The sequence below is a fragment of the Fomitopsis serialis genome (genome assembly GCF_022376445.1).
Source record: "Fomitopsis serialis strain Sig1Antser10 chromosome Unknown B0H18scaffold_17, whole genome shotgun sequence".
NCBI lineage: Eukaryota > Fungi > Basidiomycota > Agaricomycetes > Polyporales > Fomitopsidaceae > Fomitopsis > Fomitopsis serialis.
The window spans coordinates 365238-392850 of record NW_025954977.1 but is presented as its reverse complement, the minus strand read 5'-3'; the positions used below and the strand labels follow the sequence as shown (position 1 = coordinate 392850).

Sequence of the window (27613 nt, the reverse complement as noted above, 5' to 3'; positions counted from 1 at the left end):
AGCACCATCGCCCGCTGGTTTCACTAGAAGCTTCCACATCTTTGCGTGACTGGTTCAAGTGCTACCGGCTTGTCCCATTCCCAGTCGAGCGAAGGCATCAATGCTCCGCAGACAACTGTCGACACTTCCGGTCTTGCACGGCCGTGTCTGAGCACTGCATCGCAACATAAAGACGCGATTCATAATCAATTACTCACCTAATTAGATTGCTCGATCCAAACGCGTGACAGTCACAAGTGACCATACGCGAACGTGACTAATCAAGTCGTTCGCTGACGCGACGCGCTTAACACGTTGCCTTTCTCTCATCCCCTCCCCTTCCCTCTCTTCGCGCCGTCTTTCAGGATGGCAAAAGGTCAGAGCTCTTCTGCCTCGAAGGGCCAAAAGTCGATTGCTTCTTTCTTTGGTGGCAAGCCCGCGAAAGCCCAGGCGGAGAAGCTCCCAAGCAGCGCGGACGAGGCGTCCGACGTTGAACTTGAAGCCGATGACACGCAGGTAGTCACCACGTCCAAGAGCTCCGCCCCAGACGCGTCCGATCTCCCACCGATTCATAACATACCTGCCATCTTCTCTGACTTGGTCTCGCGCGTCCCTGAGATCAAGGCCGTCGCTGAGCACCTTGAAGGGCGGAAGATGCGCGTCGCGACCATGTGTTCTGGTACCGAGTCACCACTGCTCGCACTTGAGCAGATCCGTCGCTCAATCCTCGAGCACTACGACGTGCAACTCGAGTTCGATCACGTCTTCTCGTGCGAGATCGAGCCGTTCAAGCAGGCGTACATTGAACGCAACTTCAAGCCGCCGCTGCTGTTCCGAGATGTCTGTGAACTTGGAGACAGTCATGCGTATGTGGTTTCGCTTGATTCTGGTCAACAATTCTCTGAGCACGTTTACCAGGACCACTGCATATGGGTCTTTGGCACCTGTTCCGGGCGACGTTGACCTCCTCGTTGCTGGCACGTCATGTGTCGACTACTCGAACCTCAACAACGAGAAGCAAGGTATCGACGACAACGGCGAGTCGGGGAGGACATTCCGTGGAATGATGTCTTGGGTGAAGAACCACCAGCCGCCTCTCGTCATCCTCGAGAACGTGTGCTCTGCGCCATGGGATCGCGTTGCCGAGTACTTCGAAAAGATCGGCTACAGCGCCGACTACCTCCGTGTCGACACGAAGAACTTCTACATCCCGCACACGCGAACGCGTGTATATCTGCTCGCGGTCAACCAGCGGCACTCTAGCATCCCTGGCAAGTGGAAAGACTGGATTGGTAAGCTCAAGCGTCCGGCCTCGTCCACGCTAGACGCCTTCCTTTTGCCTTCCGACGATCCCCGCATTCACCAGGCGAGGGAGAAGCTTGTTTCGGAAAGCTTCAATGGCGTTGATCGACGAACTGGACGTACGGACTGGGGCCGTTGCGAGTCTAGGCACCAGCGAGCGAGGTTGGAAGAAGAATTGGGTCTGAAGCGGCCATTGACCGGCTGGGAAGAAGGTACTGTCATCTTCGGATGTGCCATCACTGCCACTTACGTTCTCGTAGGTGGCTTCTGCAAAATGCCTGACTTCGCCTGGAACGACTGGGGAGTCGGGCAGGTAGAGCGCGTTTGGGATCTGATGGACATTAGTCTATTGCGATCGCGAAGAAGGGAGTTGACCCTTCGTATAAGACGTGAGACATCCGTTGCACCATTCATTTACGTACTTGCTAATGCTGATTGCTCAATAGTCAGGTCTGGAACTTGTCACAGAACGTCGATCGGACAATCGGGTCGAACAAGGTTGGCATATGCCCATGCCTGACGCCATCCATGATTCCGTACATCACGAATCGCGGCGGACCCATGGTCGGTCTTGAGGCTCTATCGATGCAGGGGCTGCCTGTTGACGAGCTCTTGCTTACACGTGAAACGGAGGACCAGCTGGCCGATCTGGCCGGCAATGCCATGTCTACGACGGTCGTCGGCGCCTGCATCATCGCTGCGCTAGTTTCCGGTAGAAAGCTGCTCAAAGAAGGCGACGACGAGGCGACGTACGAGTCGAAGAACAACATGGCCATGACCATCGACGAGGAGAGGAAGAGGAGCAGGCTATGGACGTGGACGCCCCGGCGCCTAGGAAGGATGTTCCTGTCGACGAGCGTGTCTCAGGCGAGGATCAGTTGGTGGAGAAGCCGCTAGACTTGGCTTCAACGGCCGAAACGAGGCTAGCGAAGTTGCTTCAGCAAGCCCAGCAGAGCGCACGTCTTTGCGAATGCGAAGGCCGTAAAGACATTACGGACCGCCAGCTAAACCGCTGTGTCGACTGCGGTTCGTCGTCTTGCATCAAGTGCGGTGGCCGTCCGGAGCATAACTTCGAAGCGATCGATGTCAACGCCGACCCTCGCATGCCCCCGCTGGCCTTTGCGAAGGAGCTCAAATCGACGCTGCCGATGTCCCTGTCGCTCGCTAATGTCTCTCGCGAGCTCCTTGACAATCTCAGGGATAAAGCAGACGTGACCATCCCGGAGAAACGATGGGACTCGTGGTGCGACGCTGTTCTCCGTGTGGCCGCGCATGAGTTGCGATTTGTCGAGCCCAAGCGGCAGGAGATATGGGCGGCGACTTACCAGTCGCCTGTTGCCTACCTAGAGCTCCAGCTGAACCCGCAGCAACCCGAGTGGCGGCTGTTTGCAAACCTGAGGACAGCGAGCCTGCCAACTCTGAGACCCGGAAGCTCCTCGAATCGCCCATTGGACGGTTCGCGTGCGAGGCAGGCTTGTTCAGTGGCCGGTGGGACTTCGCTCTGCCGTATACAACGTCTGTCCAAATCACCATCTCCGGTAGTGAGCCCGCACCATCGTGGGAGCAAAGACTCGGCCTCCAAGCAAAGGAGTTCCGCGACAAGATGGTGAACTCGCGGCTGGAGATTAGCGTAGACAAGAAAGACCTCGTCCACTTCGACAGGGACATATGCGGCGTGTACACGCTGCTAGACAAGTGCGGAACAGCGAACTCGGCGTTGCACAGGAAGTCGACCAATGACCAGGATGCCCACTTGCCGCCCCTCTTCCTCCTCTTGGATCCTACGCGCTGCGGCGACCCGGCAGATGACAGTTTTGTCATTTCTATCAGCAAAGGCCGCTATGAGTACGGTGAGACCCGGCCGATTATCTGCCAGCTCGAGTCAAAGTGGAGACAGTCCGATACCGACGATGTGGAGAACATCCGCTGCCAAATCCCGTACAAGTGGATGAAGGCGTCTGATGTGCGGCTAGCGGTGAGTAAATACATTCGGTGGACGCGGAAACCTTCTCATATCGCCCGTCTAGCCTGTTGTCGGACATGCGGCCCACTACGCTGTGCCGGGCGAACAGCTCGACATCGGCGTCTCGTCGGAGGCATGCCGTAGCGCGAACGCGCTCCTGGTCTGTCGTGTGCCCCTTCTGGATCAAGCAGGTCCTGAGTGGCCTCGTGGAACATGGAAAGAGGTGGACAAGGTTCACGAGCGTGTTACCTTCAAGGCGCTGGCTTGGCTCATCGAGCGCATTCGGAACGTCGGAGATCGCTTTAGCGACTGGCATGACGCCGAGCTACCGAGCGGACACGTCAACTGCGAGCGCTGTGCACCGACCGCGCCTAGTTTGCTTTGGACCAAGGTCAAGAAGCGCGTGGTTGCCATTGAGGACACCGCGCAGGCCGGAGAGTACGAGCGCAACCTAAAGCGTCGGCCGGCGCCGTTCGTCACGCAATTGAAGCTCGAGGAAAATGGAGTCGGCGTCGTGCGCATCGGTGTGAACGTCGCCTCGCTCATGCACCGGGCTATGTCTCGGTTGCCGACAGCGGGCAGGACGGAGAAAGTCTCTGTCTCGTGGCGGTTGACCACGGATTTCCTACCTGCAGCGAAAATTCACCTGCCTAAGTTCAGGCTATCTTCGAACAGGCACGACACTGAGCACGCTCAGCCTCCTAGCTTCAAAACCCCCTTGCGTCCCGAACAGTTGCGCTCTTTGACGTGGATGCTGGCCCAGGAGTCTCCTGACGCTCCTCCGTTCGTTGAGGAGGAAATTTCGGAAGCGATCATGGAGCCTCTGGGATGGCGAGCTGAAGGCCGCGCTCAGCGGCCCGTTCACGTCCGCGGCGGTGTCCTCGCTGACGAAGTCGGCTACGGGAAGACTGCGATCACTCTCGGCCTCATCGACTGCACCTCCAAAGACGTGAGAAGGACTTTAGGAAGATGCAGGATATGAAGGGCAAGATACCTGTGAAGGCCACCCTCGTCGTTGTGCCGCCCCACCTGACACGACAATGGGGCTCTGAGGTGAAGAAGTTCACTGGTAAGCGGTTCAAGGTGGTGGAATTGGCGACGGCGACGAACATCAACGCCCTTACGATTGAGGAGGTACAGGAAGCCGACATTGTTGTCGTCGCGTCAAACCTCTTCCACAGTCCGTGTACCTGGCTAACCTTGAGGCGTTGGCTGCCGCTGGGAGTCTGCCTTGCAAGATGGTCGATACTTCAACGCAAGATGGAGAATGTTCTCGGCTCGCTTCGCGAACAGGTGGATCGTCTCAGAGACGAGGGGCTTCTGCGGTCATGGATCAGATACTGGAGGGTCGGAAGCTCGGTAAGTGTTTTGTGCTAAGCATTTGACACACGAACTACGCATATATTCAAGACGAGGACGAAAGCAACTTTTTCGTGCCGACGAAGCGCTGAAAGGCAAGAACTATCGGGAAGCTGCCGAGTTGTGGAGAGCGGAAAGAAGCACCCGAGGCAGTTAAGCCCAAGCAGAAGGGAACGAAAGCTGCGCCGCTCAATTCTACTAGCAAGAACACCTCTGTGAGTCCACGGACAGGTCTCATAGTGGAGGTTGTCATCCCAGTGCGTAAGGCTCACTTGCTTCCAGCGCGGCGGAGACCAGCGAGCCCGAAGAAGACTCAGACGCACCTCGGCCCAGGCGACGCAGGATGTCCGGAAGGCACCGGTGCTATCTTCAGACGAGGAGAACGCTGACTCGGATGAGGAGGAACCTCCAGTCAAGCGTGGCAAGAAGAAGGCAGCCCCCGCGAAGCGTTCGGCGAAGAAGAAAGAGTCGAATCAGACTACGAAGCGACGTCGCCCGCCGAAGACACTGGTTCCGACGCCGATTCATTCATTGTGTCGTCCGACGAGGACCTACCGAAGCCGAAGAAGAGGGTGATTAAGCCGAAACCGAAGCCGAAGGCGCGTAGCCGCAAAGGGAACAGTAGCGACGCGACCACTCCTCCGATGACTGAGGATTCGGAGGCTATGAGCGTCGATGAGGCGACGACGTCCAAGGGCAAACCCAAGGTGACGAAGAAGCGAAAGGCTGAGGACGATGACCAGAGGCCCGCTAAGAAACAGAAGAGACGCGAGGACACTGATCCCTGGAAACTCAAGTCGCCCGCCGTCAGGCGAGACTGGACACAGATGAAGGCGCCTCCGCTCGAGATGTTCCATTTCGCTCGCAAAGTCGTCGACGAGTACACTTACCTGGACGGCAAGATTCACTCTATGGTAACGAACCTTACTGCCGAGAGGCATTGGGTTCTCTCTGGTACTCCTCCTATCCATGACTTCGGTGCTTTGAAGACGATCTCCGCATTCCTAAATCTGCATCTCGGTGTCGATGACGACGGTGAGGGTCAATCGCTGCAGGTCAAGAAGCGCAAGCGCGAGCAGACTGGTGAGTCCTTTAGCGGATTTGCTCCTGATATTGGCTCATTTCTTCATAGCCGTCGAGAAGTTCCACTCTTTCCGAGAAGTTCACAGCTTGGAATGGCACGCGCATCGTCATGAAGTGGGACAAGGTTTCTTGGACCGCTTCGTTCGTCAGGTATGCTGTATCTGTTTGAGGGTAGATGACGTTGCTGACGATTGGTGCAGAACATCGCTGAGATCGACGAGATTCCGTCGGCCACCGAGGTCAAGAACGTAAATCTGCCGGCAGCTGAACGAGCGATTTATCTTGAACTCGAGCATCATCTTCGCGCCCTAGACATGACGGTCAAGCGAGGCAAGAAGAGCGAGAGCGACCGGGAAAGGCGAGTGGCACAGGCCCTCGGTGAAAGCAGGTACGTCTGAGCATTGTCGTCGTACCCTCACGCCATTGACACTGTCTGTGTAGTACTGCTGAGGAAGCACTTCTGAAGCGTTGCTCGCATTTTGAGCTCGACACATCCGACAAGGAGAACGCCATGAAAGCGTGCCAGGTCATCGTCGACGAGCGCAAGAAGCAGCTGGAAAACTGCAAGGCGGAGCTGCTCAAGAAGCTCGAGGAGGCCTTGAAGATGGAGCAGAAGATCGGCAAGGTCGAGCAAGAGTCGCTCTTCCGCGAGTACGTCCGCGTGACGCGCAACGAGGGTGTCGGCGACAAGGACGCTACGGAACTAGCGCAAGCTCTCCTTGACGAGGCACAGATCCCGGCTCCTCTGAAGTCGGCCACCAACAAGCAAGTTGATGGCAAGAACAAAGGCAAGGGCAAGGACGACAACTTGTCGAACAGCAAGAAGGAGCAAATCTGGGAGCACCGTGAGCAGACCCACGAGATCCGCCGATTGACGAAAGAGCTCGTTGGACGCGTGCGGTCGCTCCGGTACTTCACCGCTGTGCGTGATCTCCAGCGACAGAGGGAGGTCCCTCCCGTTGTGTTCTGCCCCTCCTGTGGCCGAGACGAGGTGCCCATCGAGGAGGTCGCCGTCTTGTCATCATGTGGTCACATGGGCTGCCTGAAGTGCGTCATGGAGTGCGCGGACAAGGAAGAGTGCGTCTACGCTGCGTCCGGCGCGTGTAGGGCCGCAGCCCGAGTCTTGAACGTCGTCAAGGGTGATACGCTCGGTATTGACGATGAGGCTCGTGATGGCCGTGGCAAACACTACGGTCTGAAGCTCGAGCAGGTCATCCACCTGATCAAGTAAGTTTCTCACTTTTGCGAGTACATCCTCTTTACTGATGACCGTGAGCAGAAAGAAGATCCCGAAGGACGAACGTGTCCTCATCTTCGTACAGTTCCCCGATCTCATGAAGAAGGTCGCGGAGGCTCTGTCTGCGAACGGCGTCGACTTCCTAGAGATCAAGGGCTCTGCGTCGCAGAAGAGCAAGAACCTCGAGAAGTTTCAGAATGACAGTAACGAGCGCGTCCTGCTCCTGAACGTCATGGACGAAAGCGCGAGCGGGGCGAACCTAACGTCCGCGAGCCATGCCGTCTTCCTCTCGCCGTTGCTGGCGCAGTCCCAGGAAATCTATGACGCTTGCGAGACGCAAGCTGTTGGGCGATTGAGGCGTTTCGGGCAGACGAGGCTTGTGCAGATCTGGCGGTTCCTCAGCACGAACACAATCGACGAGGAGATCTATGAGCAGAGGACGAAGCAGCGCAATGTGTAGAGTGCTTCTTCTACTATCGACGATCTTTGGAAATCTGGCTATCGCATCGCTTTCGAAGTTGTATACATACCCTCAACATGTATCCTTGTATCTGTTCATAGCATCTGTGTTTAGTTGACTGTAATGCATATATCTTATGTTGGATCAGGAGACCCAGCTGCATTGGCGTAAGCTATATGAATGCACAAGTTTGCTAGAAGCGACCCTCGCTATGCATACATAAACGACAGAAAACGATCCAAATAATGATAGCGAGTGAGGACTAGATTACACTTGCATAAAAGTACAAAGTACCGCCTAAATTGACCGACACAAGCCGTCTACTTGGCTGACATCACGTAACCAGTCGTATCGAGGACCTGTTTGCCGCAGATGGCACATACACCACGTTTGTATGCACATCCTAGAAGCACGTCAGTTTGTGCCCAAGAGATGCTGAGTATCGACGCACCGTGACAGTACTTCGCTCTGTTCTGTGTAACCGACGACTTACAGTCCTTACACTTTCCTTGGTACGGCTGCATGGCAATGACTGTTAGCTACAAAGCGAATACACAGAGGAGGCTAAGCGCACCTGAAATCTGTTTTTCGAGCTTCCCGGTCTACTCAGCAGTTTGTTCTCTCCGACTCTCCGAGAGCCCTCTTTGATACTCTGCGAGCTCGAGGTGAACGGGTCGGGAGCAGCAAGTTTCGAGAGTTTCTGTAACGATGTATTAGGCGATGCATTCAAGACGAGTTGAGATCCACTCACAGTCTCGCATTTCTTACAGACCATGTTACACAGAGAGAGACGAGATGGTGGTTAGTGAGCAAGGTTGCTGGGCTGGTGGCGGCGTGACCGACGAGTCGAGGGAGCCGACGTCGGATCTAGATCGATGACTAAAGTGCGCATCCGTAAATGGAAGGTGTACTAAATGGTGAACCTGGGCCACAGCTCACGCAGCAGAAAGCTCAGTGTATACCTTCATATTGTCAACATGATCTCACGACGGTCGGCGAAGGGCTTCAGCGAGTAACTCGCAACAATATGCAACGTATCTATCGAACCGAATATCGGTGTCGTGTGAATCGCCATAATTTTAAGACCTTTCGTCAGTCATGTGTCGAGGTCTCGATACTCGAAGTCATCTTCGAGGCCCCCACGAGCCCAGACACCAATGCATTGTGTGGGATTCAGCATGCGTGATAAGCATTGATCTAGAGTACAGTGGTATCCCATTTCATCTCACTTATGCCAATGCGCTTTCCTTCCACTTCAGTACCATCCATAACACCCACCGTCTTCGCTCCTCTTCGGTCTCCTCATCTGCTCTATCGACGTTCCATGGCCTCCGTCGATTTCCCCCTACCTCTCGCTCCGCTGCCTCCTCCACTTCTAGACCAGCATCTGGTACAGCCTTCAAGAATGACTCTACAGTGTATCTCCCCGTATGGAATCCGGCGACCAAATGGACGCGTGCATCGGGTGTCTTCTTCAGTGTTTCCGACAGAGAGCCGAGGAACTTCGAGTGTAACTCTGGGTTCCAGAGCGTGTCTGCTGCTATCACGACGTCAAACCCGGTTCGCCTAGATGAAACGTCCGCAAAGGGCGCGAACAGAGGAGATGGGTCGCTGCCCCATGCATACGGAATAGCATGACAATGTGTGAATGCTTCGTTCTTCTGGACGTTGTCTGCCAGCGTCGAGATCAGCTCGTCGTCGGGATAGTCACTGGTCACGATGTCCGCGGTGGGGTAGAGTCGCGCAATAAGGATGCTGGGCAGCCCTGCTCCAGCTCCTAGCTCAAGCACACGCAATCGAGTGCCCTCGCCGGCCGTACGCTTGGTGTGCAGATCGAGGTGTAGATCGTGAACGTGATCAGCGATGTAAAGGGCGGATACCCATATGGAGGAGGCATGAAGTGCCCAATTGGCTGGTTGCGTGTCAGGAGTCGTCAAAGTTATGGTGAAAGGGGTATCCAAGGCATAGTTCTCCGTCGGGTCGTCACCACCATCATGTTCGTCCTCTCGCCCGAGGTAGTCGTAGGTGAAGGTGGATCCCGCAGATGAATGGGTAATGGGTGTGTAGTTGTAGAGGCTTCCGAGTGACTCTGACAGAAGGTCCTCTGGGTTGGACATCTGTAGACTCACAGCTCAACAAACTGTGAGCCATTCCCAATGTCGGTTACTCACCCTCGCGGTCGCGAAGAGACAAGCGGGCGCTACGGAGCAAGAGCGCGTCGTAGCCACGTGTCTACCACGACGGCTTAGGGGCACGTGGTTTATGCCTGTGGCCATGGGCGCCAAGTCTCGGAATCAATCGTGTCTGCGGCATGCAGCTGCAGCATGAGAATGTCCTGAACCCACGCCCAACGGACCAGCAACGGACAACGGTAAACCTGGTGAAAACCCCAATTTTCTCAGTGGATCCCGCGGGCACCTAAGCGCTGAGCTTCGGTACATATCTTCGCAGAATTTGCACGGTTGACTCTCACCCACCCCAAACCCGCCCTCGATAGAGCTGTGCTCTGCTCCGCGTCTCGCGATCCAGTTGACTGCACCACCATATACAAAGACGCGAGCTCAAGGCGATAGACAAGTGTGTATGTACAACAAGCTCAGGTTTTGGATGGCTGGGCGCGACTTAGGCCTGATTAACTTTAATGCAGTCTGCACTCGCGTGCCCTGCTCTATCAATCTGCAATACTACCAGTAAGTCAAATGCGATGTACCAGCGTTCACAACTCAACTACTGCATAAGCTACTTTGGCCACCATGGTCACCATGCTCGATAGATTACAAAATGTTTTCGGGGAGGACGCTTTTGACTGGCTAGATAGATCCTACATTGTAGACTGGTAAGGCCGAACATCACAACCGTGGTAGAAGGATTGGTAGCTGAACTTCGTGAATCAGGAGTGTAGCGACCGTAGCATGGTTCATCGCATGGATCGTTAGCGGACTCCCTCCGTATGAAAGAGAATTCGACCGCAAGGATACCCTGATTGACCACAAACATCACAAAAGCCAGTACGGAAGCCTTCTACTTTCTCGTGTCGCCGCGGTTTGACCATATCTATTGCATCCTAGGATTGGCGGGGACCTGAACTGGTTCATCGCCTTCGTCGTCCCCTTCGCGGTGATAGGCGTCATTTCATGTCTGAGGCGATCTGCTCTAGACCTTCATCACGGAGCTCTTGCACTCTACGCAACAAGGTGGGTGAGCCGCGTTCGACGCGAGCACCAGATGTGAAGCGTACCGTTCTCCAGAGCCTTCTCTGAAGTTGCCACAGAGGTCCTCAAAAACCGGGTCGGTAAGTGTGGAGGTAATACGGACCTATTCAAACCTTACTCTGCTACAGGGCGGCTGCGTCCCGACTTCCTATCACGATGCAAGTGGGATAAAGAGTTAAAAGCATGCGCAGGGTGAGCTGCACGCTCAACGACGCGTGCGAGCATCCCTGACCGGACATTAAAGCGACCTCGAAACGATTCTGGACGGACGGAGATCGTTCCCGTCCGGCCATTCTTCCACAGCATTCTCCGGGATGATGTTCCTGTCGCTCTGGCTAGCAGGCATAACCGGAGCGTGGTGCATCACGCGACCTGCTGCGGCAAGGAGTTTCCTCGCGAGTAGACTTGCGCGGCTCAGCCTCTCCTGCTTACCTCTTGCATTCGCCACTTGGGTCGCCGTCAGTCGAGTGGAAGATTATGTGCGTCGTTTGACCGCTTTGCTTGATATTCCGTTGATTTGACAATGCGCTGCAGAGACATCACAAGGAAGATGTAATCGTCGGGGGTCTCCTCGGCACTGCCTGCGCTGTGATTTGCTACCTCACATACTGGCCGAACCCCTTCGCCCACCACAGTCGTCTGCCTTCCACGCCAAAGCCCTCTACACGAACCGCAGCCCGGCGCACGAGAAAACGGAAAGGATACCAATACGAGTTAGCAGGTATGGAGCATGCAAACGGAGTTGAGAGTGTGTAAAGTATGTACGACTAGTGGCATGCATGGGTGCTGATTATCGTGGGGAACTACGTCTCAATGGTACAACTGGCTATCACTGTCATGGCGGCGCCGCACTTCGAACGAAGACCCATCTGTCGCCAACCTTCTGCATCCGCCCTGTCGCCGAACCTGCGTCGCCACTTCCCTCCTGGTCCATTGGACCGCCCATCATAATTCCTCCGGGTGTCGATTGCTCAGCCGGGGGCTGAGTGAGGACACCGTCACGGCGAGACATGTCCCGTTCGTGCGCTTGTTCGCCCCCGTAAGTCACGCTTCGGCCGTTGCCGTACGCGCTATCGCTGCCGTGTAGTGCTCCCTGGTCCATCCCGCCGTTCCCTTGCCAGCTCCCTTCGTCAGGGTACATACTACCGCCACCGTAAGTATTATCCTGGCCTGCCCATTGGCCACCGCTGCCTCCCGTGAACTCGTTTGCCGTCGGAGGGGCGCCAAAGCCGCTGAGCACGTAGGCCATGAGTTCTTCCTGAGAAGGAAGATACCCATGTGTGACCTTCCATGCATTCCCCAGTGCAGTCCAAGACGCGGGCAATGTTGGGTCGAACGTAGAAGATCGACTGTATCTAGTCCTCCCTGTACCGGAGCGGGCGGCGGGCCTCGTGGCGGTGGACGGAACGATGGCCCGTCACGTCGCGGCGAATGAACGGCGAGCCCCGCAGACTGTCGGTCTACCGGGGAGCGTGTTGTCGTCATGTGTGTAGGAGAATGGGTGTCTGCACTACTGTGGCGGATGGATCCCGAGGGTGTGTTGTCCGGCGAGGGTGGCCTGATGTCCCGTCCGAACTCGTCCTTCCCGGCTACTACGGGCGCCCTGGAGCCTCCTCCCTCAGAGTCACGAGCGGCTGATGAGTCGGCGTAGCGAGAGTTGGGTGGCCTCCGTGGCGGGCTGTACGGCGGCTTGTCCCTCCTCCCTCCGTATCTACCTGGCGGGGGCGGGCTGCGCGACCGACTCGGTCTGCCTCTCCGTTGAGGAGCCCAATCTCGATCTCGGTTCCGGTCGTCGTACCGGTCACGGTCATCCCATCTTCCACGACCACGACCGCGGAAGCCGCCTCTGGGGCCACCTCTGGGGCCGCCCCTTTGGTCACGGCGCTCATCGTAGAAATCATCGCGGTCTCTGCCACGATCTGGTCCGGCATACGTGTCATGAGGTGACTCTCTACGACCGGAACCGTAATGATCATTTCGATATGGCGGAGGCTGCGGCGGACCTCTGCCAGGAGGCAATACAGGAACAGCACTTGTTGCAGATGAGGATGACGGGACTAATGACACGGGTAATGGTACGGGCTGTGCAAGAACTCCGTTCGCCAATCCTGCTGCCTGCGCCAGCTGCTGGATCAAAGCAAGAGGATCTGCAGCCAGTGGAGGTGTGGCCGTGGATGCATGGACGGGAGTGGCTGTATTTGTCGGTATTTGGCTGCAAGCGCGGTTGAGCCATTGATCACAATGCACAGCGATGCTCTCAAACTCACCTCGTTGGGGGCACGGCATTCGCATTCCTGGCTTTTGCGAGAAGGTTGATTAGGTTCGTGACAGCACCTGTGTCAGCGGTAACAGGCGGTGGTTGCGGTGGTGTCGTAGAGAATGTGGGAGCGGTTGTACTGCGTGGGTCTGCCGGTCTTGGGGCAACAATCCCTTCGGATTCTGACGAAGACATCACGATTCAGTTTCATTTCTCACTCAAAGCAGACAGTGACTGAAAACAAAAGGACTAGAATTGCGCGAACGGAAACTACACTCAGCGAAGAAACATAGATAACGACAAGCACCTTTTGCCGGATTCTCCAGACGCTGCGACAGTCGTTCTAAAGCGGCGGATGGGAAGGTATTGTTCTTGACCCATATATCAAGGACCTTCTTGGACTTCTCCTGCAAGCGGCGCATACCAAAGTTAAGGTTAGAACCGGGCTTTCTACTTCAATTCGTAGCGGATAGAAGGATGACGGCTGTGGAACGGTCATGTGATAGCGGAGGTAGCTAATCGTATGCACGCGCTCACGATGTCGTCGCGATAGCTCTCCCGTGTCGACACACTACAGGTCGAATCGGGGGCTTGGCGAAGCAGCGTAGAGTACGGTCAGTATAGGTTGACCAACGGACTACCTTGTGGAGCCATTTCACGCGTCGCACGACACATTGAAACGCAGTGGTGGAGCACCTTCGTCGCCGATTCACCACTGTTCAACCACCGCAATAGTACTCCCGTCTGCCGGATACCCCAACGTGTCAGCTAGAAAGGTTGAAGACTGACCTTTAATGTCTCATCACGAGTTGTTATGAGATCCTGGAACAAACTATCGAGGACACCTTCGACCTTCACGATGAACGTCGCGCAGTTGCCCTGTGCTGGGTCGATAGGGGGACTTAGACGGTGCTTGTTCACTTGATTTCTGGCTGCGCGAGAGAGCGCGTCGAACACGTAGAGGCTGTTGACTTTGGATGCTGAGGACAAAGTTCTGTGGGTGCGGAACAGAGTAGACACCAGCTGGGTGTCATTCTGCGTCACCCGACAAGCGACCAATCATGAGCACTCAACAATGTTGCGTCCAGCGATCTGACGCACCTTCATGCACTTCAACGCAATCTCCGTCAAGTTCGCCATTTTGGAAGCGGACAATCGCTTCGCAGTAACAACATCCTTCAGTGTAGATTCGAACGTCTGATCAAAGAAGTCATTCAAACCAGTGAGTGAATCATCACACCAAGAAAAAGCAGAGGTATAGCTACCTCGAGAGAAGCCATGTCATGCGCAGCGCCTTCAGCAGTCCCAAGGCGTATAGAGTATCGAGCACGTTGCGGATGGATTCAACAACAAGCGCGTCTCGGCGGGGAGGCGCACGGGTGGCTACGTGTTTGAGTATGTTTGGTTCCAGCGGTGGTCCGTGCGTCTGCTGTCCCCCAACTGCCATTTCCGGAGCTCATAAGTACATGGCAGCTATGTAATGTCTCTCAATCCCAACTATGGGTCCTCAGACAGATTTACGGGGCGAGGAGTATTAGAAATCTAATCACCAGCACCAGCAATATTCCGCAGTGTCGATCGCCCACTGAGGTACATGCAGTATATGATGTGATTACAAGCATGATGTTCCCAGAGTAAATAGTAAGTCCATACTAAGTATCCCTGCCCACATCGTACGCATAACGAGACTGCTCATGAAGACGATGGGTGACCGCCGAGGAACTTGTTGATGGTGTTCGCCCGCAAAGAAGTGTCTGCGAAAAGGGCGCGTACCAGTTTCACCAACTCGTCGATCTCAAAATCCACCAGCGCGCCCTCTTCAAAGAGATACGAGATGTCCGCCATGGACGCTTCCTGTATTGTGAACAAGAACATTGTTCAGTGGTCGAGCAATGCTCCCGAAGGGCGCACACTTACGAGAAGCTCCGACAAGTAAGAAAACTTGAGCCAAGATGGGACGTACGAGACGACGAATGATGGCTGGGGTAGACAGATCAGCGAAATGCGTACAGCACGTAGCCGATACGACCTACCTGAGACGGGTCTTCTACAAATAGGCCTTCCAGCGCATTGAAGATACGACATAGTTCGCTGAGTCTATTTGACTCCTCGGCAGTAATGTCGGGCAGAGCAAGAATGTCCGCCAGCATGCGTGATAGCGCCGCGTCCACCACGAAGCCAAGCGCTTCATAGTACTTGCTTTTGTTCAAGACGCGCTGTCGGGTCCACAGTAAATCAGATGCTTATGCCACCGCATCGAGACCTGAACCTACCTTCCACTCCTGTGCTAGACGACGTATGCGCTGCAGTATTTGGTTGACTGCGTTCTCGCATTCGTCGAAGCGGTCCTGGTTAGTGGTCTCAACAAAGCCTGCTGCTTTGTCGAGAAGTTCATGGATCAATTGACATTGCCGATCCTGACCCATTCGCATGAGCGATACTCCAGGCGACATAACAGAGGTAACTTACAATAGTATCTGAATACCAGCTCTCGCCGAGTATCTTTAGCCGCTCGCCGTCTTCTTGGAGCTTCCCGGATACAGCGGTAGCAGAACCCTTCAGACCCTGCTGCACTTCTGTACTGAGGTACAGACAATCATTGGAGAAGCGCATCGCTTGTTTCGGCGAGTTTTGCAGTATCGCAGAGAATGTGACAGGATACACCGCGCGGAACACATCCAACGTCAACGGCGCGGCCTGCAGTATCACCGATCCTAGTTGTGATGTCGAAGTCTGATGAGGTCCAAAAAGCCCTGAAGAGACTAGCTCGGCGCCTTCTTCAAGGACGCTTTCGACATGCTTGATAAGTTCTTTCATGCGTCCAGACACCATATACGTCTCCTTCAAAACCTGCGGGGTCGCCATTTGTTTCGGTATGGACGTCACTAGTGGCGTAGGCGGAGGGGGCGCGAGTGGTATGGGCGACTGTAACGGCGGCTCGTCCGTCTTGTGATTGGCACTCTTGCCCTTCGACGACAGCTTCGCGAGTCCCTTTGCCGGCTTCGGCATTTTTGCAGGCGCCTTTGACTTTTCTTTGCTCTCCTTGTCGTCCCATCCATCGGCCCATGGATCGTCCTCGTAAGACTCCTCGCCATTGAGCGTATCCGACGCATCGTCATCATTCCAGCCCCAAGCATCTCCAGGATCCTCTTCTGGTGGTACGGGCTCCGACGTGCTTTGCTCTGGCTGAGGCTCAGCGCTCCCCTCGTCATCAAAGCCCCACCCATCCTCGTCAGCCGTGGCATCGTCCTCTTTGCTCTCAGTGGTGTCCGTCGGCTGTTCATCATCGAAATCCCAAGCTGTGTCGTCGTTGCTATCCTCCACCCGTTCGGGTTGAGGCTCTGCAGTTGACGGTGCAAGGCTTCCTTCTTCGAACTCGGGCTTAACCTCGACGTCTACGGAGATCATACGTCGCTCGTCCTCCGGGCTCATGACGATGAGCCTCACAGCTTCCAGCAGCTGCATGCGCCGCTTCGCTCGTAGTGCAGCCCGACGCCACTAGCCCAGCTTCTGATCTCTGTTCGCCTCCATCGTCACCTAGCATTGAGCTCAGGTAGTCCCGTTCGAACTGTTGCGCCCGAGTGAGAAATCGAGGAAATGCGGCAGCCCATCGAGCGAAGATGGCAGAGACGGAATGAGAAGGTGATTGAGCACAGCCGCTCGAACGGGTCTGCATAGGAGAGCGCGAAAGACTTCCGCTCCGCTGCGGCAAGTGAGGGAATAGGCGGTCGTTCAGGAAGGTCAATACAGCCGAGAAGCCATCTAGACGTGCGCTCAGGTCCTGGCTATCCGGCGGAGAAGGGAAGAGCGTCAGCCTGTACTCGGCAGCGCCTGCGATAGTGTCCACAGATGTCACCTCAACGCTGGCAGGCTGCTTCGCGATGTATTCGACGTAGTGTTGTGTGAGGTCGCGGCGAAGATGGTTCAAACGCTCGGCGAGGGAGGCGGCTGATAGGGACGATAGAACTGATGCCAAAGACAAGGTCGTCTCCGATTGTCGCACTGTCACGGCAGGTCATGAGTCAAGCGCGTCGAAGAATAAGATTGCTCGACGTGCCTTGCACAGAAGGTCGGACAAGTATTTCAGACGATGACACCATAACGCTTCGACTGTAGGCATCATTAAGCTGTCCTCGATCCGCGCTTTGGTAGCATTGAAACTGCGCTGTTCAAGGTGTCAACACACTTCACAACTCTGCTGGACAGCAAGGAACATACCCGGAGCTCACCCATAACCGCACTCCGTGCCAGCGGCTCTGGCGAACCTGCAGCTCAGGCTCGAGAGCAGAGGATGTTGCCACTGATTCCGGTAGCTTGCCTTCATGCACCAGTGTCGTGAGGTTGTCATACTTCCGCTTCAAACCGAACAGGTGAATTAGGTTCTGACGCTTCACCGAAGCGTCCAAGCCTCTTGTGCGAGCTGCGCATGCCGTGTCAAGGTCGCAAGGAGAGTGGGAACAATACCAGTCTTCAAAACAAGCCAGTCAATGTCCAGTTGCTAGTAACGCAGGTCACAGAACACACCTCCGAATCCGACAAGCGACCATCCAATGCATCGACATTATCCGTCAGCGTATGTAACCGCTCCTGGATTGACTTCGCGCTTGACAGCTGCTCATTGAAGAAGGGCAGATCGTTCGATATACGCTCATGGATCGCGTCTAAGAGGTACGCACTGCTACGTGAGTCTGCGAGTGGTTCTACCACCGCCTTGCTCAGAGGCGCACCTTCGTTTGGGCAATGGTCTCGTCAAGCTCCGCAATCCAAGAGGACGCCAGAGAGGCGTTCAAAGACTTTGTATCAGTTTCAGATATCTTCGTGAGGATCTTCGTGGAGACATCTTGGGGGTCCTTGCCTCGAGGTAGGTGGGCGGGAATAGGGAAGGCCATGTCGTCGCTTGGCTGACTGTTAGGGTCTGTTCGAGTACAAGATTCTGGAGCTTTTGGTAGCCAGCCAAGCAGATAATGTACAGAGAAGCTATGAGACTTGTATGGGTCCGTACAGACGAGCGGCAGGGAAGTGCACAACAGCGCTGCAGTGGGCCTCAAATGTGAGTGGAGGCGTGTCATTGACGCGTACCACGTGATTCAGTTTCCCATCAGCCACACACGCGCCTTGGATAGCAGGCAGGAGGACCAGGAGCAGATCAGTGTCGTGGTGTACACCGGAAATACAATAGGTGAAGGCTATAGAAAGTACCATAATGGATGCCATTGCCAGGAATCACCAACCGACAGCATTGTCATGACGATTTGCCTGACAATTCCACTGCATTCTTGAATGCACCCAGCAACGCGGTGAGCTGGATCTTCTCGCTAGCACCTGTTGACAGCCTATGCCTGTTGTATAACTGTCAACTTTGCTAACGTTTCTCCCATCTTGCATACATGACTTACTCGGTAGTCGCAAGGAAGTCGAGCAAATATATCCGCGCATGCGGCTTGAACTCGATTGTCTCAATGTACTCATACGCCCCATTGATGAGATCGGAAGCGCGAGGCCTCGCTCGACTTTCAGCGCAGAGATCACTGCAAGGAAGGTCAGTCCCGGTAAGTAGTGCATTCACTATCAAGCATACTCGCTTTTGTACGACGTCGTGAATCATCGGACAGCATGGAGTTAACCACTGTCTCTATGTCTGCTGGCTGCGGGCTGCCGGTGCAGTCGTAGATCTCTGTTTCTCCGATTACATCGTAAGCCGCGTGACATGCCTGAAGCACGTTGAGAGCGCGTCGCATATCTCCTTTGAGAGCTTCAGCAATGCTTTTTGCCGTCTTCCGTCAAGTTCACCCTGTCGGGCAGTCAATATATGTGCCATCTCAGAAAAATAAAAAGGACTACTTACCCTTCGTTTCAATGACACCGGTCAGTCGCCGTTCGACCTCTGTGATTGGTAGTGGCGAGAAACGGAAACGAGTGCAACGACTCTGGATAGCGGGAATGATTTTGTTCACGTAGTTGCAGATAATGCAGAATCGGACATTCTTTGTGTACTGCTCAATGACACGCCGCAGGGCAGCTTGAGCAGCAGTTGTCATCATGTCAGCTTCGTCCAGGATAATAAGCTTGAAGCCCTTGAGAATAGTGTGCGTGTCTCCGCGAAGTTCTTGATTTGTTCTCGCACGACGTCAATACCACGGTCGTCGGAAGCGTTCAACTGTTGCGTTGTGAGTTTGCGCAGGCCACGACACACCACGCAGAGGGGCCACGTACCTCGAGGATCTGCTTGCGGTAGTCCTTTCCGTATATCCGGCGTGCGACTGCTAGGACAGTCGATGTCTTTCCAGTACCAGGAGGCCCATAGAAGAGCAGGTGTGGCAGGCGGTTAGCCTCTATGAACTTCTCGACTAACGCGTCTTAGTAGTTGGGCACACGCGGTTAACCAGGAAGGCTTACTCGTGCCGATGATATCCTTGTGCGACACCACATCATCCAACGTTACTGGTCTGTATTTCTCCACCCTGTAATGCTAGTTAAGTGACTCAGTAGTTGACGCGACCGCATGCTAACCAGGGTAGGTTGTCCTTGTCATACTGTTCGTCCGTGCCTGTGGCACTGCCTTTCCCTTTCCTTTGCTCGCCGCCGTCAAAGGCGTCTGCTCCATGGTTTCCATCTGAACATCTTCGTCCGAGTCCATATCTATGATTTGAGTGGATAGTGGTGATAATACTCGCGTGGGTTGAACGGCCAGTGCGGTAGAGTGAACCGCGGTCGAGAGTCGAGACGCGTCGGTCGGACGCGTGTCACGCGCGACGCGCCTTCGGGCATGCCTCGGCATTTGCCAGATCTTACCCCGATCTTATGCAATCTCAAACCTTGTTTGCAATCTGCGCACGGACCATCAACAGTCCTCTTCTCGCTGACTAAGCCTCGGCGTGCGGGCATATATAAAGACTCGCGCGCTTGCTCGCTCACCTATAGTCGGTTTTCGCTTCGTCGACGACTCCATCGTTCAGCTCGTTGGACAGACAGAAGCGTCCGTCACAATGCAGATTTTCGTAAAGACGTACGTCGCTTTGTGTTGTCGCATGAAGTCTGCGTGTCCTGACGGGCGGGTTGTGCAGCCTCACGGGCAAGACCATCACCCTCGAGGTGGAGTCCTCGGACACCATCGACAATGTAAAAGCCAAGATCCAGGACAAGGAGGGGTGAGTACACTGCTTTCATGACCGCAAAGCATGTGTTGACTTGCTGCCTTCAGCATCCCCCCTGACCAGCAGCGTCTGATCTTCGCCGGCAAGCAGCTGGAGGATGGTCGCACCCTTAGTGACTACAACATCCAGAAGGAGTCCACCCTCCACTTGGTGCTTCGTCTGCGTGGTGGTGCCAAGAAGCGCAAGAAAAAGACCTACAACGTGAGCACCGTTCTCATGACCACGCCTGACTGCCCGTTCTGACGATCGCTGTCTGTAGACCCCCAAGAAGATCAAGCACAAGCCCAAGAAGGTCAAGATGTCCATCCTGAAGTACTACAAGGTGGAGTCCGACGGCAAGATCAAGCGTCTCCGTCGCGAGTGCCCCTCTGCTGAGTGCGGCGCCGGTATCTTCATGGCCTTCCACAACGACCGTCAGTACTGCGGCAAGTGCGGCCTGACGTACACATTCCAGCCGGGCACCAAGCCTCCCGCCGTCTAAACGGGAGCAACGTTGTAGATTGTCTTGCGTTCATGTACCGTATCACTACCATGCGACCGTGCTTCCGTATGCAATCGATATGATCATGACTGTATTATGCAAGGTGGACTTGAGCTTGAGCCACGGTCGTTGTGCTGCCTTCTGATCCTGTATGAGTGAGAATCATGAACGAACGTTCCCCAAAGCTCCTCCTTTACGAGTGCGCGGTCTCCGCCCTGGCGAGGCGGCTATAAACGCCAGCCAATCAGTTTCAGCGCTGCTCAAAATCTGCAGTGCCACCGCCATGTCGGAGTCGGCGCGACCAACCTGTAACAGCAAAAATTACTCGGCTGAGCGCCGCACACAGTCAAAAGTACTCTACACCCGACCACCTCGGCGTGGCAGATAAGTACTCGCCCTCGCCGGACTCACCGTCCAATCTCGCGTTCGCATTGTTTCTCTGCAAGTGACTTGTGTACCCATCATGCACACCGCTCTCCTCATAGACGAGATATTTCAGGCCATCCTCGAAGCTTGTTCCGCCTGGACGGAGCAAGAATACCGCTCGTCGCTGTGCCAAGTCGCGCGATGCTGCAGAGCTTGGTCTGATCCAGCGCTGGACAGGCTTTGGGTCCGACTGGACGGCATAACGCCTCTCGTACGGTTGTTACCTCATGCGGTGAGTGAATAGCTTACCTCCGCAGTAGAATATTCGCATCGATGGATCACCTGGCGACCTGCGGTTGTCGCGCACTGCCCGCGCGTCACAGGGCCATGTCGAGGCCCAGGGAGTGTACTGAAACCTAGGCTAGTCAGGCTACTAGCAAGCGCACACTGGGGTAGCGTGCTGCGGGTGGACGGCGCCTGGAATATGCTCTGCTGCATATCACAACCCCCGCCTACCTTTGACGCCTCATGCACGGTGGAAAGTGGACTCTGGATGTGAAATTCTTCTGCAGAACGTAGAATTTGTTCTAATTGCTCTACAGGACATTCCAGGGAGGAATGAATTAGAGTCCAGGGCACTGGCACGATTTCATGCGTATGCGCATCGTGTCCGAAGCATCAGGCAGACGGAGGCCGTGAGGATACCCTCGACATTGCGCGGCTTCCTTTCCTTGCCCAAGCTCGCTTCGATTCGCTTCCGCGACGGTGGTTGCCAGACGGCCGGCTTTTGGGGTGTCTCCTCCAACGTGCGCGAGGTTGACATTCATCTCGGGTTCAGCCGACGGAAAGGATGCTCAAGTAGTGCGCTCGAGAGATACCTCGAGGAGCTCCACGACGCGTCGGCGCGCGTGGAGATTCTACGGGTCCGAGGGACGACATCTCCACAACTCCTTCGCAGTGTCGCTACGTACACCTCCCTCGCCACGCTAGACCTGCGTGTCGGGATATCACTCTCCATGGAGATATTCTGCAAGATTGCCACGACGTTCATAGCTCTCCGCGGGCTGACAGTAGACGCGCGGCACCTAGACGCGCGAGAACTGTTGGAGGGCCTTACTACCTCGCCCACGATGGAGGCGGAGATCTTTCCTTTGTTACGAGATTTGACACTCCAGGCGAAGCCCGCCCTCGCCTCGGCCCTCTTGCAACTTATCCCATCCCGCACCCTGGAGACATTCCATTTTGACGTGCAGTGGACGGCTGACGCGCCCTCAAGCCCGCTCCGCCAAGTGTTCGCACAAATCCCGGAGAACCTCCGGTCCCTCTCGCTAGAATGTTTCGACGACGTCGACATAATCGACCGCGCTACGCTGCGTCCACTGGCGCGTCTCGCCGGGCTTCAGCGTTTCGACGTACAGGTTGCCGTGACGCCAGGTCTGAATGATCAAGACGCCAAAGATCTCGCTACGTGGTGGCCGAACTTGGAGCACTTAGCTGTCGGCGCAGTCCAGGACGTCTGTGGGCTGCCACGAGATTACGGGATGACGCCCGCGGCGTGCGCGTGGTTCGCAAGATCTTGCCCCGCGCTACAGAGCCTGGCGCTGCCGGTCCACATTCCTCAGAGCGCCGATGGATTGCCGGGTGCCGCGCCCCTTGCCCGTACACCGAGTAACGCTAATGGGCGCCCGTGCACCGCGGTTCGCCGTCATCCCCTGCGACGACTGGACATCGGTAGCAGGAAGACCATTCCACCTTCCATGTCCGAGTTTTGCGACTGTATCCGTGTCTTGTTCCCTTCGCTAACATTACTAGAAGTATCGGGCCTGCCTGATATCGAGCTGGTGCAGCAATCAACATGCCCAAGCTACATCCCTCCCTTCCTAGTCATTATCACACCATTCTTTCAGACCACGGTTTCATGGACCCCTGACGGATCCCATCATAGATAGAGTAGATTGCACCCATATATCCGGCAACTGATCGCTGTGCCACATCCTAGAGGACCCGCGCTAGACTTGCGGTGGCCACTAGATACAATAGATAATAGACCGCCTACGCAGTTCCGAATAGATATTCCCGTTAGACTTGCATGGTTCTGCGAGTAGCTTGATGACATTCTGAATGGTTGAGGCTATTCTATGGACACCGGGATGCTCACCTTGTGCTGGTGGCGGCGTCATGAGGCGCTCCCAGCGACAATTATAGGCCCTCTGCCAGAGCGCATTAGGCCTGCCAAGAGATGGCATAGGGACGGATATTTCTCGCGGAGCGCCGATGAGACGCAGTACTCCATTACAGCGACTGAGGCACAACAGCCAATGGCCGCCCAACAATCACCGTGATACTCGTCTCGTCCCAGAAATGAACTCTCACCGGACGGCGCCTCGCGCCACGACCACACAGTACAGGCGCGACGGCGGGAAGAAGCTATTTTGCGTCGAGTGCCGCCGGTAGAGAGACAGAGGCGTACGGGACCGTGGAGACGCGGTGTAATTATCGGAAGCCCAGATGAGGTAGCGCTTGCCTAGCGTCAATCGGGAACCTAGAGAAGGGGCGATGCCAATTGCCAGTGACGCCCGGATCCCGGACAGCCATGCCATATGTACTCTCCTGTGTCGCGTTCCGCGGTAAACGCGCGCACTATGGAGAACGCATCGAGGCGCCGGCGTAAGACAGCGCAACGCGCTGAGAATCCGTTACGCGCCCGCCCGACCTCATAAAGTCTTGCCGCCGCTAACGATGCTGAGCTTGTCCCCAGAACCTTCGCATTCCCTCCACTGGCATCCTCCAAACGTCTCCCGTTGTCCCCATGGCAGTTCGCACTTCACGCAGTGAGTGTTTTGGTGCCTGTCAACGGCGAGCTGGTGATAAGACACCGTCGCCGCACTTCCAGGTCCAGTCCGGGTCGATGGCCAGAGGCATCTAGCATCCCTGCCCATCGAAGTCTACATGCTGATCGTGGACGAGATCCTCAACGAGGTGGATGATGGATCGTCTGTAGGGTATAAGACAGTCCTCTCCAATCTCAACCTTGTCTGCCGACTCTTCGCCAATCTCGTCACGCCAAAGCTCTTCGCACGCTTGACAATCGCGAGCCCGCCGTCCAAGGAGTTAAAGCGGACACACGGGGCGCGTACGGCATGGCTGAAGCAACTCGCGCGGGGAGACAAGGCAGCTGTCGAATTAGCCGCCATGGTCAGGGAACTCGAACTTCACGGCTGCACGTCCGCAGAGGGCGGGCGCCACCCCGCCACAATCGAGTCCCCTTCGTGGCGACATGCCCAAATCCTCACCTACTTCCCGACCCTGCGCAGTCTGACACTCGTGCAGACAGTCGTGTCATGCGAGTTCTTCGTAGCGATGAAATCCCTAGGGCATCTCCGCAGCCTATCCATCAGGCACTGCTCCTTCGCGCCGCTAACGGGGCACTGCAAGCCGTTGCACTACTCGATGAAGCTCGAGCACTTCGACGCGTTTGTCCTTGATGGCGTGGACCCGTACGTTGCGGCGCTGTCGTCCATGATCCAAGGATCCTATATCCGGTCTTTGAAAGCGACGGAGTGGCCACTGGCTCGCGCCATCCTGCAGGGCATGTCCGAATGCCGACTGGAGCAACTTGACATTTCCTTTGATCCCCACGATTCCGCTGTCCTCTTTGGTTTCCTCGCTGGAGCGGGTACGATCTCGGATTTGTCGCTCGTGAGCACACTGGATGGAGATGAGAGGCCCTCGCCGCACGCAGCTCCATCCAGGATCTCTCTGCCCAGGCTGAAAACCCTACGCTGTCCGCTCAATCTTCTTCCCGTGTTATTCCCCGGAGGTGCCGTCTCGTGTCTGAGCGTCGTAGACATCTGCGACTGGTTCAGCCCGAGCGTCAGCACGGACGATCGGCTTCTGTTGCCTCTTGAGCACTCGCAGCTTCGGGAGCTAGAGATACCGGCGTGGGTTTTCTATCATTACCCTGTGCACCAATACGCGCCCACTGTGGCCACTCTGTCGATCTGTTTCGATTTGCTTACCTACAGCACGCCTCTCGAGCAGGTGAGCGCGCCGCTAGTGCATACACTCGCTCTACTGATCCATGATCCTTCCCTGCAGCTCGTCCGAGACATTTGCGCTCTAGGCCGCACCTCGAGGCTGACAGGCTTAAACCTGCGTTTCGTCAACGCCATTTGGAGGCTTAACCTGCCTCTGCAACACAAGATGATCGCGCAATACCTCATGCCTGCGTGCCCTGTAGCCAAGCGAATCTCCTTCGACGATGCCATCGACTGGCAGCGGGAGCCATCCAGCTCGAAGTGGAAACCCGTGGTACGCGCGCGCGAGCCCATTAAGGCGCTCCTGAGGACGCAGCCTGACGTGCGGCAGATGATGCAGGTGATGGACTTCGAGGGCGCGCTTGCAGGGATACTTGACGGAGAGATTGATCTGTCCGTTTTATCGTAATTGTAGTCTTTTTCTTCGGCCGTAGCAGCGATAGTAAGTAGGGCCAATGTCTGCGAGTCTCCGTAGTAAATGAGGCATTGAATGTGTTACGACCGCTCATGGACTTTACCTGCAATGTAACTTAGCATAGTTAGGTATTTCGCGTCTTCAATTTTATACCGGTAATACTTATACTGTATGGCAAGTTGTGGTTGAGATTTGTTGCATCCCGCGTCCAGGTCGGTGACTCGGAGGTTGAAGTTAGTAACCTCCAGATCGGGATTTAAGAAGAGCGATCTGTTTCAGCCACAACCCACGTGATATTCCTCTACTACCTCATTTGGCAGGCGCAGAGTTACTACCACGACGCCCACGACAACAGTGACCTTTCCCCAATCTTTCCCCTCAGTAACTTGCGCCAGCGACCGTCGACTTTCTCGCAGATACATCGCTGAGGTTTTGGATGCCGCCCTCATTAGACCATGATAACAGCTACGGCGAAACGAGCTCTCGATTCCTCTCGGCTGGGTCGTCCACGCCGCGCAAGTCGCCATCCCGACAAAGCCTAAGTCTCAACGCGCGGAAATCGTCTACCTCACTACGGGCTGGGGCGAGCCTTGCCGATGCGCTTGGGGATGATGGAGCTACTGGGAGGCATTCGCTCGCGCACGAGTTGGCAGTGGCGTTGATGCCCGAGCCTAGCGCGGGGTCGAAGCTTCTTGCGGAGGAGTTTGGCATAGAGTACGACGAAGGGGCGGAGGGCATAGACGAGCCACCAGAAGGTGCTCACGAAATCGACGGGACGGGGCAATCTCTGCAGGACGAGCTCGCTCCTGAGGCAGAGAAGGAGGTGGCAGAGCAGGCAGCACCACAGTTCGCGGAGGCGGAGCCGGCGGACGTCGATCCTGCGTTAACGAGCACAAGCTCGAGCCCTACTTCACCGCGACAAAGGCGACAGCCCGAACAAGATCCTATGGCGATCCTTGCGCAGGATCTGGAGTACACGGACAAGTTCCTCTCGCACCTTCGTCGCCTCGACGCCGACCACGGACACGCTAACCTCGAGAGCCTCGCATCCGATATGATTCGCCGTATCAACGACACCTCTCGGGATCGGGAGGGGCAGGTGCGGGAGCTGCTAGAGTACGAGCGGGAGTTTAGGAAGATTGCTGGAGAGGTGAATGGCACTGACGTGCTTGGGCAACTGGACGTGTTGGAGAAGGTGATCGACGAACCACCACCGGCTCCGGAGCCACGGCGGGACCTCGACCCCGTGAATGAAGAATCCTTCACGAGTTCTACGTCTGCTCATGACTGGGAGGTCGACCCTGACCGGGACCAGCTAGGAGACACCGAAGAGGAGGACGAGGACGAGGCGTATTCGACAACACCGGTCAAGGCGACATTCCCTCCCCCTCCTCCACTGACCGGCGTTCCTACCCCCGCAAATACAATATCGCATCTCGCCTACCTCCGAACCTTCACAACCACTGCTGTATCGTCTCTCGCTGTCATTTCCGAACACACACAAGTGAACGCCGCTGCCACGACGGACGCGGGTCGGAAGATCCGCGCGCTGAAGAACAAACTCACAGAGTGGCGGACAGAGTGGGACAGTGCGGAACGTAGCCGAGTGAAGATCGAGCAGTGGGAGTCTGGTGTGGAGGTTGGTGTGCCCAACGCAGACACGCCCCGGTCATATCGGAGAGTGGACGGGAGGAAGTTCGTGCAAGAGCACCTCCAGGCGTTCGAAAAGGTCCTTGCTGAGGCGAACCTGAAGACGCAGCAGATCATGGCTGCGGCAGCGTAGACGGGATTGGTAGAGTGTTTGCACGCGTTTCTTTCACTTCGGCATCGTACCTTTACGATAGCATTGCTTAGATTTCGTCGTGGAGGATGTGCATTGCGTACGCACAGCGGGTTGATCTACTAATTGCATCTCATCAGTCGTTCTTTGGCACTTAACGTTATATCCACGATCGCTACAGCTCTCGTCGCACATCCTACTGTTGTAGTGAACCCTGTATGATTTGGAATGATACCAACTACAACGGCGCACATGGTGAGGCTCATAACGCAACATCTCGAGTCATTCCAGAGCTGGCCGTTCATATCCAAGTTGTCGGATGATTGCGCGTCACGTCGACTTGTTATGCATCGCTGTCTACTGGCGCAGCTCAGGACATGCAGTCTAATGATGTAAGTACTAGTGTCCAAGGGCGTATCTGCAATAAACTAGCAAACGCTACATGGGGCGGAACGCGTTCAGGAGAAGTCAGCCAAGACAATAATTTACACTAACTGGATTCTGCCAGGCCGGTCTATGCCACTGAGA

At 55.6% G+C, this 27613-nt stretch overlaps 11 protein-coding genes across 11 annotated transcripts; 6 read left to right on the top strand and 5 right to left on the bottom strand.

Annotated features, from left to right (window-relative positions):
* Positions 1–321: 321 nt before the first annotated feature.
* On the top strand, positions 322–7533 carry B0H18DRAFT_1093698 (uncharacterized protein). Its single transcript, XM_048032354.1, has 19 exons — positions 322–845; positions 898–1493; positions 1542–1625; positions 1652–1670; positions 1728–2096; positions 2117–2665; positions 2686–3256; positions 3309–4136; positions 4202–4402; positions 4426–4603; positions 4655–4677; positions 4699–4818; positions 4849–4864; positions 4886–4963; positions 5006–5686; positions 5736–5836; positions 5887–6074; positions 6128–6913; positions 6966–7533. Exons 1-19 carry the CDS (start codon positions 346–348, stop codon positions 7381–7383), a joined length of 6306 nt encoding a protein of 2101 aa, XP_047895993.1. The 5' UTR covers positions 322–345; the 3' UTR covers positions 7384–7533.
* On the bottom strand, positions 7508–8404 carry B0H18DRAFT_994403 (PDZ-binding protein). The gene is made up of 5 exons (XM_048045255.1): positions 8323–8404; positions 8135–8262; positions 7958–8083; positions 7835–7901; positions 7508–7786 (listed from the first exon to the last, which is right to left on the bottom strand). The coding sequence occupies exons 2-5, from the start codon at positions 8156–8158 to the stop codon at positions 7704–7706; spliced, it is 300 nt and encodes a 99-aa protein (XP_047895992.1). The 5' UTR covers positions 8159–8262; positions 8323–8404; the 3' UTR covers positions 7508–7703.
* A 103-nt stretch (positions 8405–8507) lies between these two features.
* On the bottom strand, positions 8508–9577 carry B0H18DRAFT_994402 (uncharacterized protein). Its single transcript, XM_048045254.1, has one exon. The coding sequence runs from the start codon at positions 9498–9500 to the stop codon at positions 8613–8615; it is 888 nt and encodes a 295-aa protein (XP_047895991.1). The 5' UTR covers positions 9501–9577; the 3' UTR covers positions 8508–8612.
* Positions 9578–9923: 346 nt separating this feature from the next.
* Positions 9924–11495, top strand: B0H18DRAFT_147650 (phosphatidic acid phosphatase type 2/haloperoxidase). The gene is made up of 9 exons (XM_048036860.1): positions 9924–9964; positions 10031–10073; positions 10123–10219; positions 10278–10391; positions 10452–10577; positions 10632–10675; positions 10724–10787; positions 10840–11074; positions 11130–11495. The coding sequence occupies exons 3-9, from the start codon at positions 10137–10139 to the stop codon at positions 11349–11351; spliced, it is 888 nt and encodes a 295-aa protein (XP_047895990.1). The 5' UTR covers positions 9924–9964; positions 10031–10073; positions 10123–10136; the 3' UTR covers positions 11352–11495.
* Positions 11496–12729: 1234 nt separating this feature from the next.
* B0H18DRAFT_994394 (uncharacterized protein) lies at positions 12730–14194 on the bottom strand. The gene is made up of 6 exons (XM_048045253.1): positions 14118–14194; positions 13954–14049; positions 13642–13887; positions 13058–13259; positions 12863–12995; positions 12730–12807 (listed from the first exon to the last, which is right to left on the bottom strand). The coding sequence occupies exons 1-4, from the start codon at positions 14130–14132 to the stop codon at positions 13071–13073; spliced, it is 546 nt and encodes a 181-aa protein (XP_047895989.1). The 5' UTR covers positions 14133–14194; the 3' UTR covers positions 12730–12807; positions 12863–12995; positions 13058–13070.
* A 91-nt stretch (positions 14195–14285) lies between these two features.
* B0H18DRAFT_994390 (uncharacterized protein) lies at positions 14286–17884 on the bottom strand. Its single transcript, XM_048045252.1, has 13 exons — positions 17580–17884; positions 17377–17499; positions 17317–17320; positions 17118–17272; positions 16910–16979; positions 16546–16854; positions 16422–16511; positions 16347–16369; positions 15322–16323; positions 15126–15269; positions 14886–15068; positions 14770–14832; positions 14286–14706 (listed from the first exon to the last, which is right to left on the bottom strand). Exons 1-13 carry the CDS (start codon positions 17739–17741, stop codon positions 14545–14547), a joined length of 2490 nt encoding a protein of 829 aa, XP_047895988.1. The 5' UTR covers positions 17742–17884; the 3' UTR covers positions 14286–14544.
* A 210-nt stretch (positions 17885–18094) lies between these two features.
* B0H18DRAFT_1083907 (P-loop containing nucleoside triphosphate hydrolase protein) lies at positions 18095–19489 on the bottom strand (the record flags this gene model as incomplete). Its single annotated transcript, XM_048031723.1, has 9 exons — positions 18095–18191; positions 18249–18353; positions 18463–18604; positions 18698–18926; positions 18977–19009; positions 19066–19199; positions 19249–19313; positions 19363–19427; positions 19472–19489. 9 exons carry the CDS (start codon positions 19487–19489, stop codon positions 18095–18097), a joined length of 888 nt encoding a protein of 295 aa, XP_047895987.1.
* A 202-nt stretch (positions 19490–19691) lies between these two features.
* B0H18DRAFT_994386 (ubiquitin-40S ribosomal protein S31 fusion protein) lies at positions 19692–20646 on the top strand. The gene is made up of 4 exons (XM_048045251.1): positions 19692–19858; positions 19917–20000; positions 20054–20207; positions 20266–20646. Exons 1-4 carry the CDS (start codon positions 19839–19841, stop codon positions 20485–20487), a joined length of 480 nt encoding a protein of 159 aa, XP_047895986.1. The 5' UTR covers positions 19692–19838; the 3' UTR covers positions 20488–20646.
* Positions 20647–22802, top strand: B0H18DRAFT_930607 (uncharacterized protein; the record flags this gene model as incomplete). The annotated part of the gene is made up of 2 exons (XM_048041713.1): positions 20647–21149; positions 21466–22802. Exons 1-2 carry the CDS (start codon positions 20951–20953, stop codon positions 22800–22802), a joined length of 1536 nt encoding a protein of 511 aa, XP_047895985.1. The 5' UTR covers positions 20647–20950.
* Positions 22803–23603: 801 nt separating this feature from the next.
* Positions 23604–25522, top strand: B0H18DRAFT_994372 (uncharacterized protein). The gene is made up of 3 exons (XM_048045250.1): positions 23604–23684; positions 23747–24894; positions 24952–25522. The coding sequence occupies exons 1-3, from the start codon at positions 23663–23665 to the stop codon at positions 25297–25299; spliced, it is 1518 nt and encodes a 505-aa protein (XP_047895984.1). The 5' UTR covers positions 23604–23662; the 3' UTR covers positions 25300–25522.
* A 117-nt stretch (positions 25523–25639) lies between these two features.
* B0H18DRAFT_994370 (uncharacterized protein) lies at positions 25640–27396 on the top strand. The gene has a single exon (XM_048045249.1). It carries the CDS (start codon positions 25742–25744, stop codon positions 27086–27088), a length of 1347 nt encoding a protein of 448 aa, XP_047895983.1. The 5' UTR covers positions 25640–25741; the 3' UTR covers positions 27089–27396.
* The last annotated feature ends 217 nt before the right edge of the window (positions 27397–27613 follow it).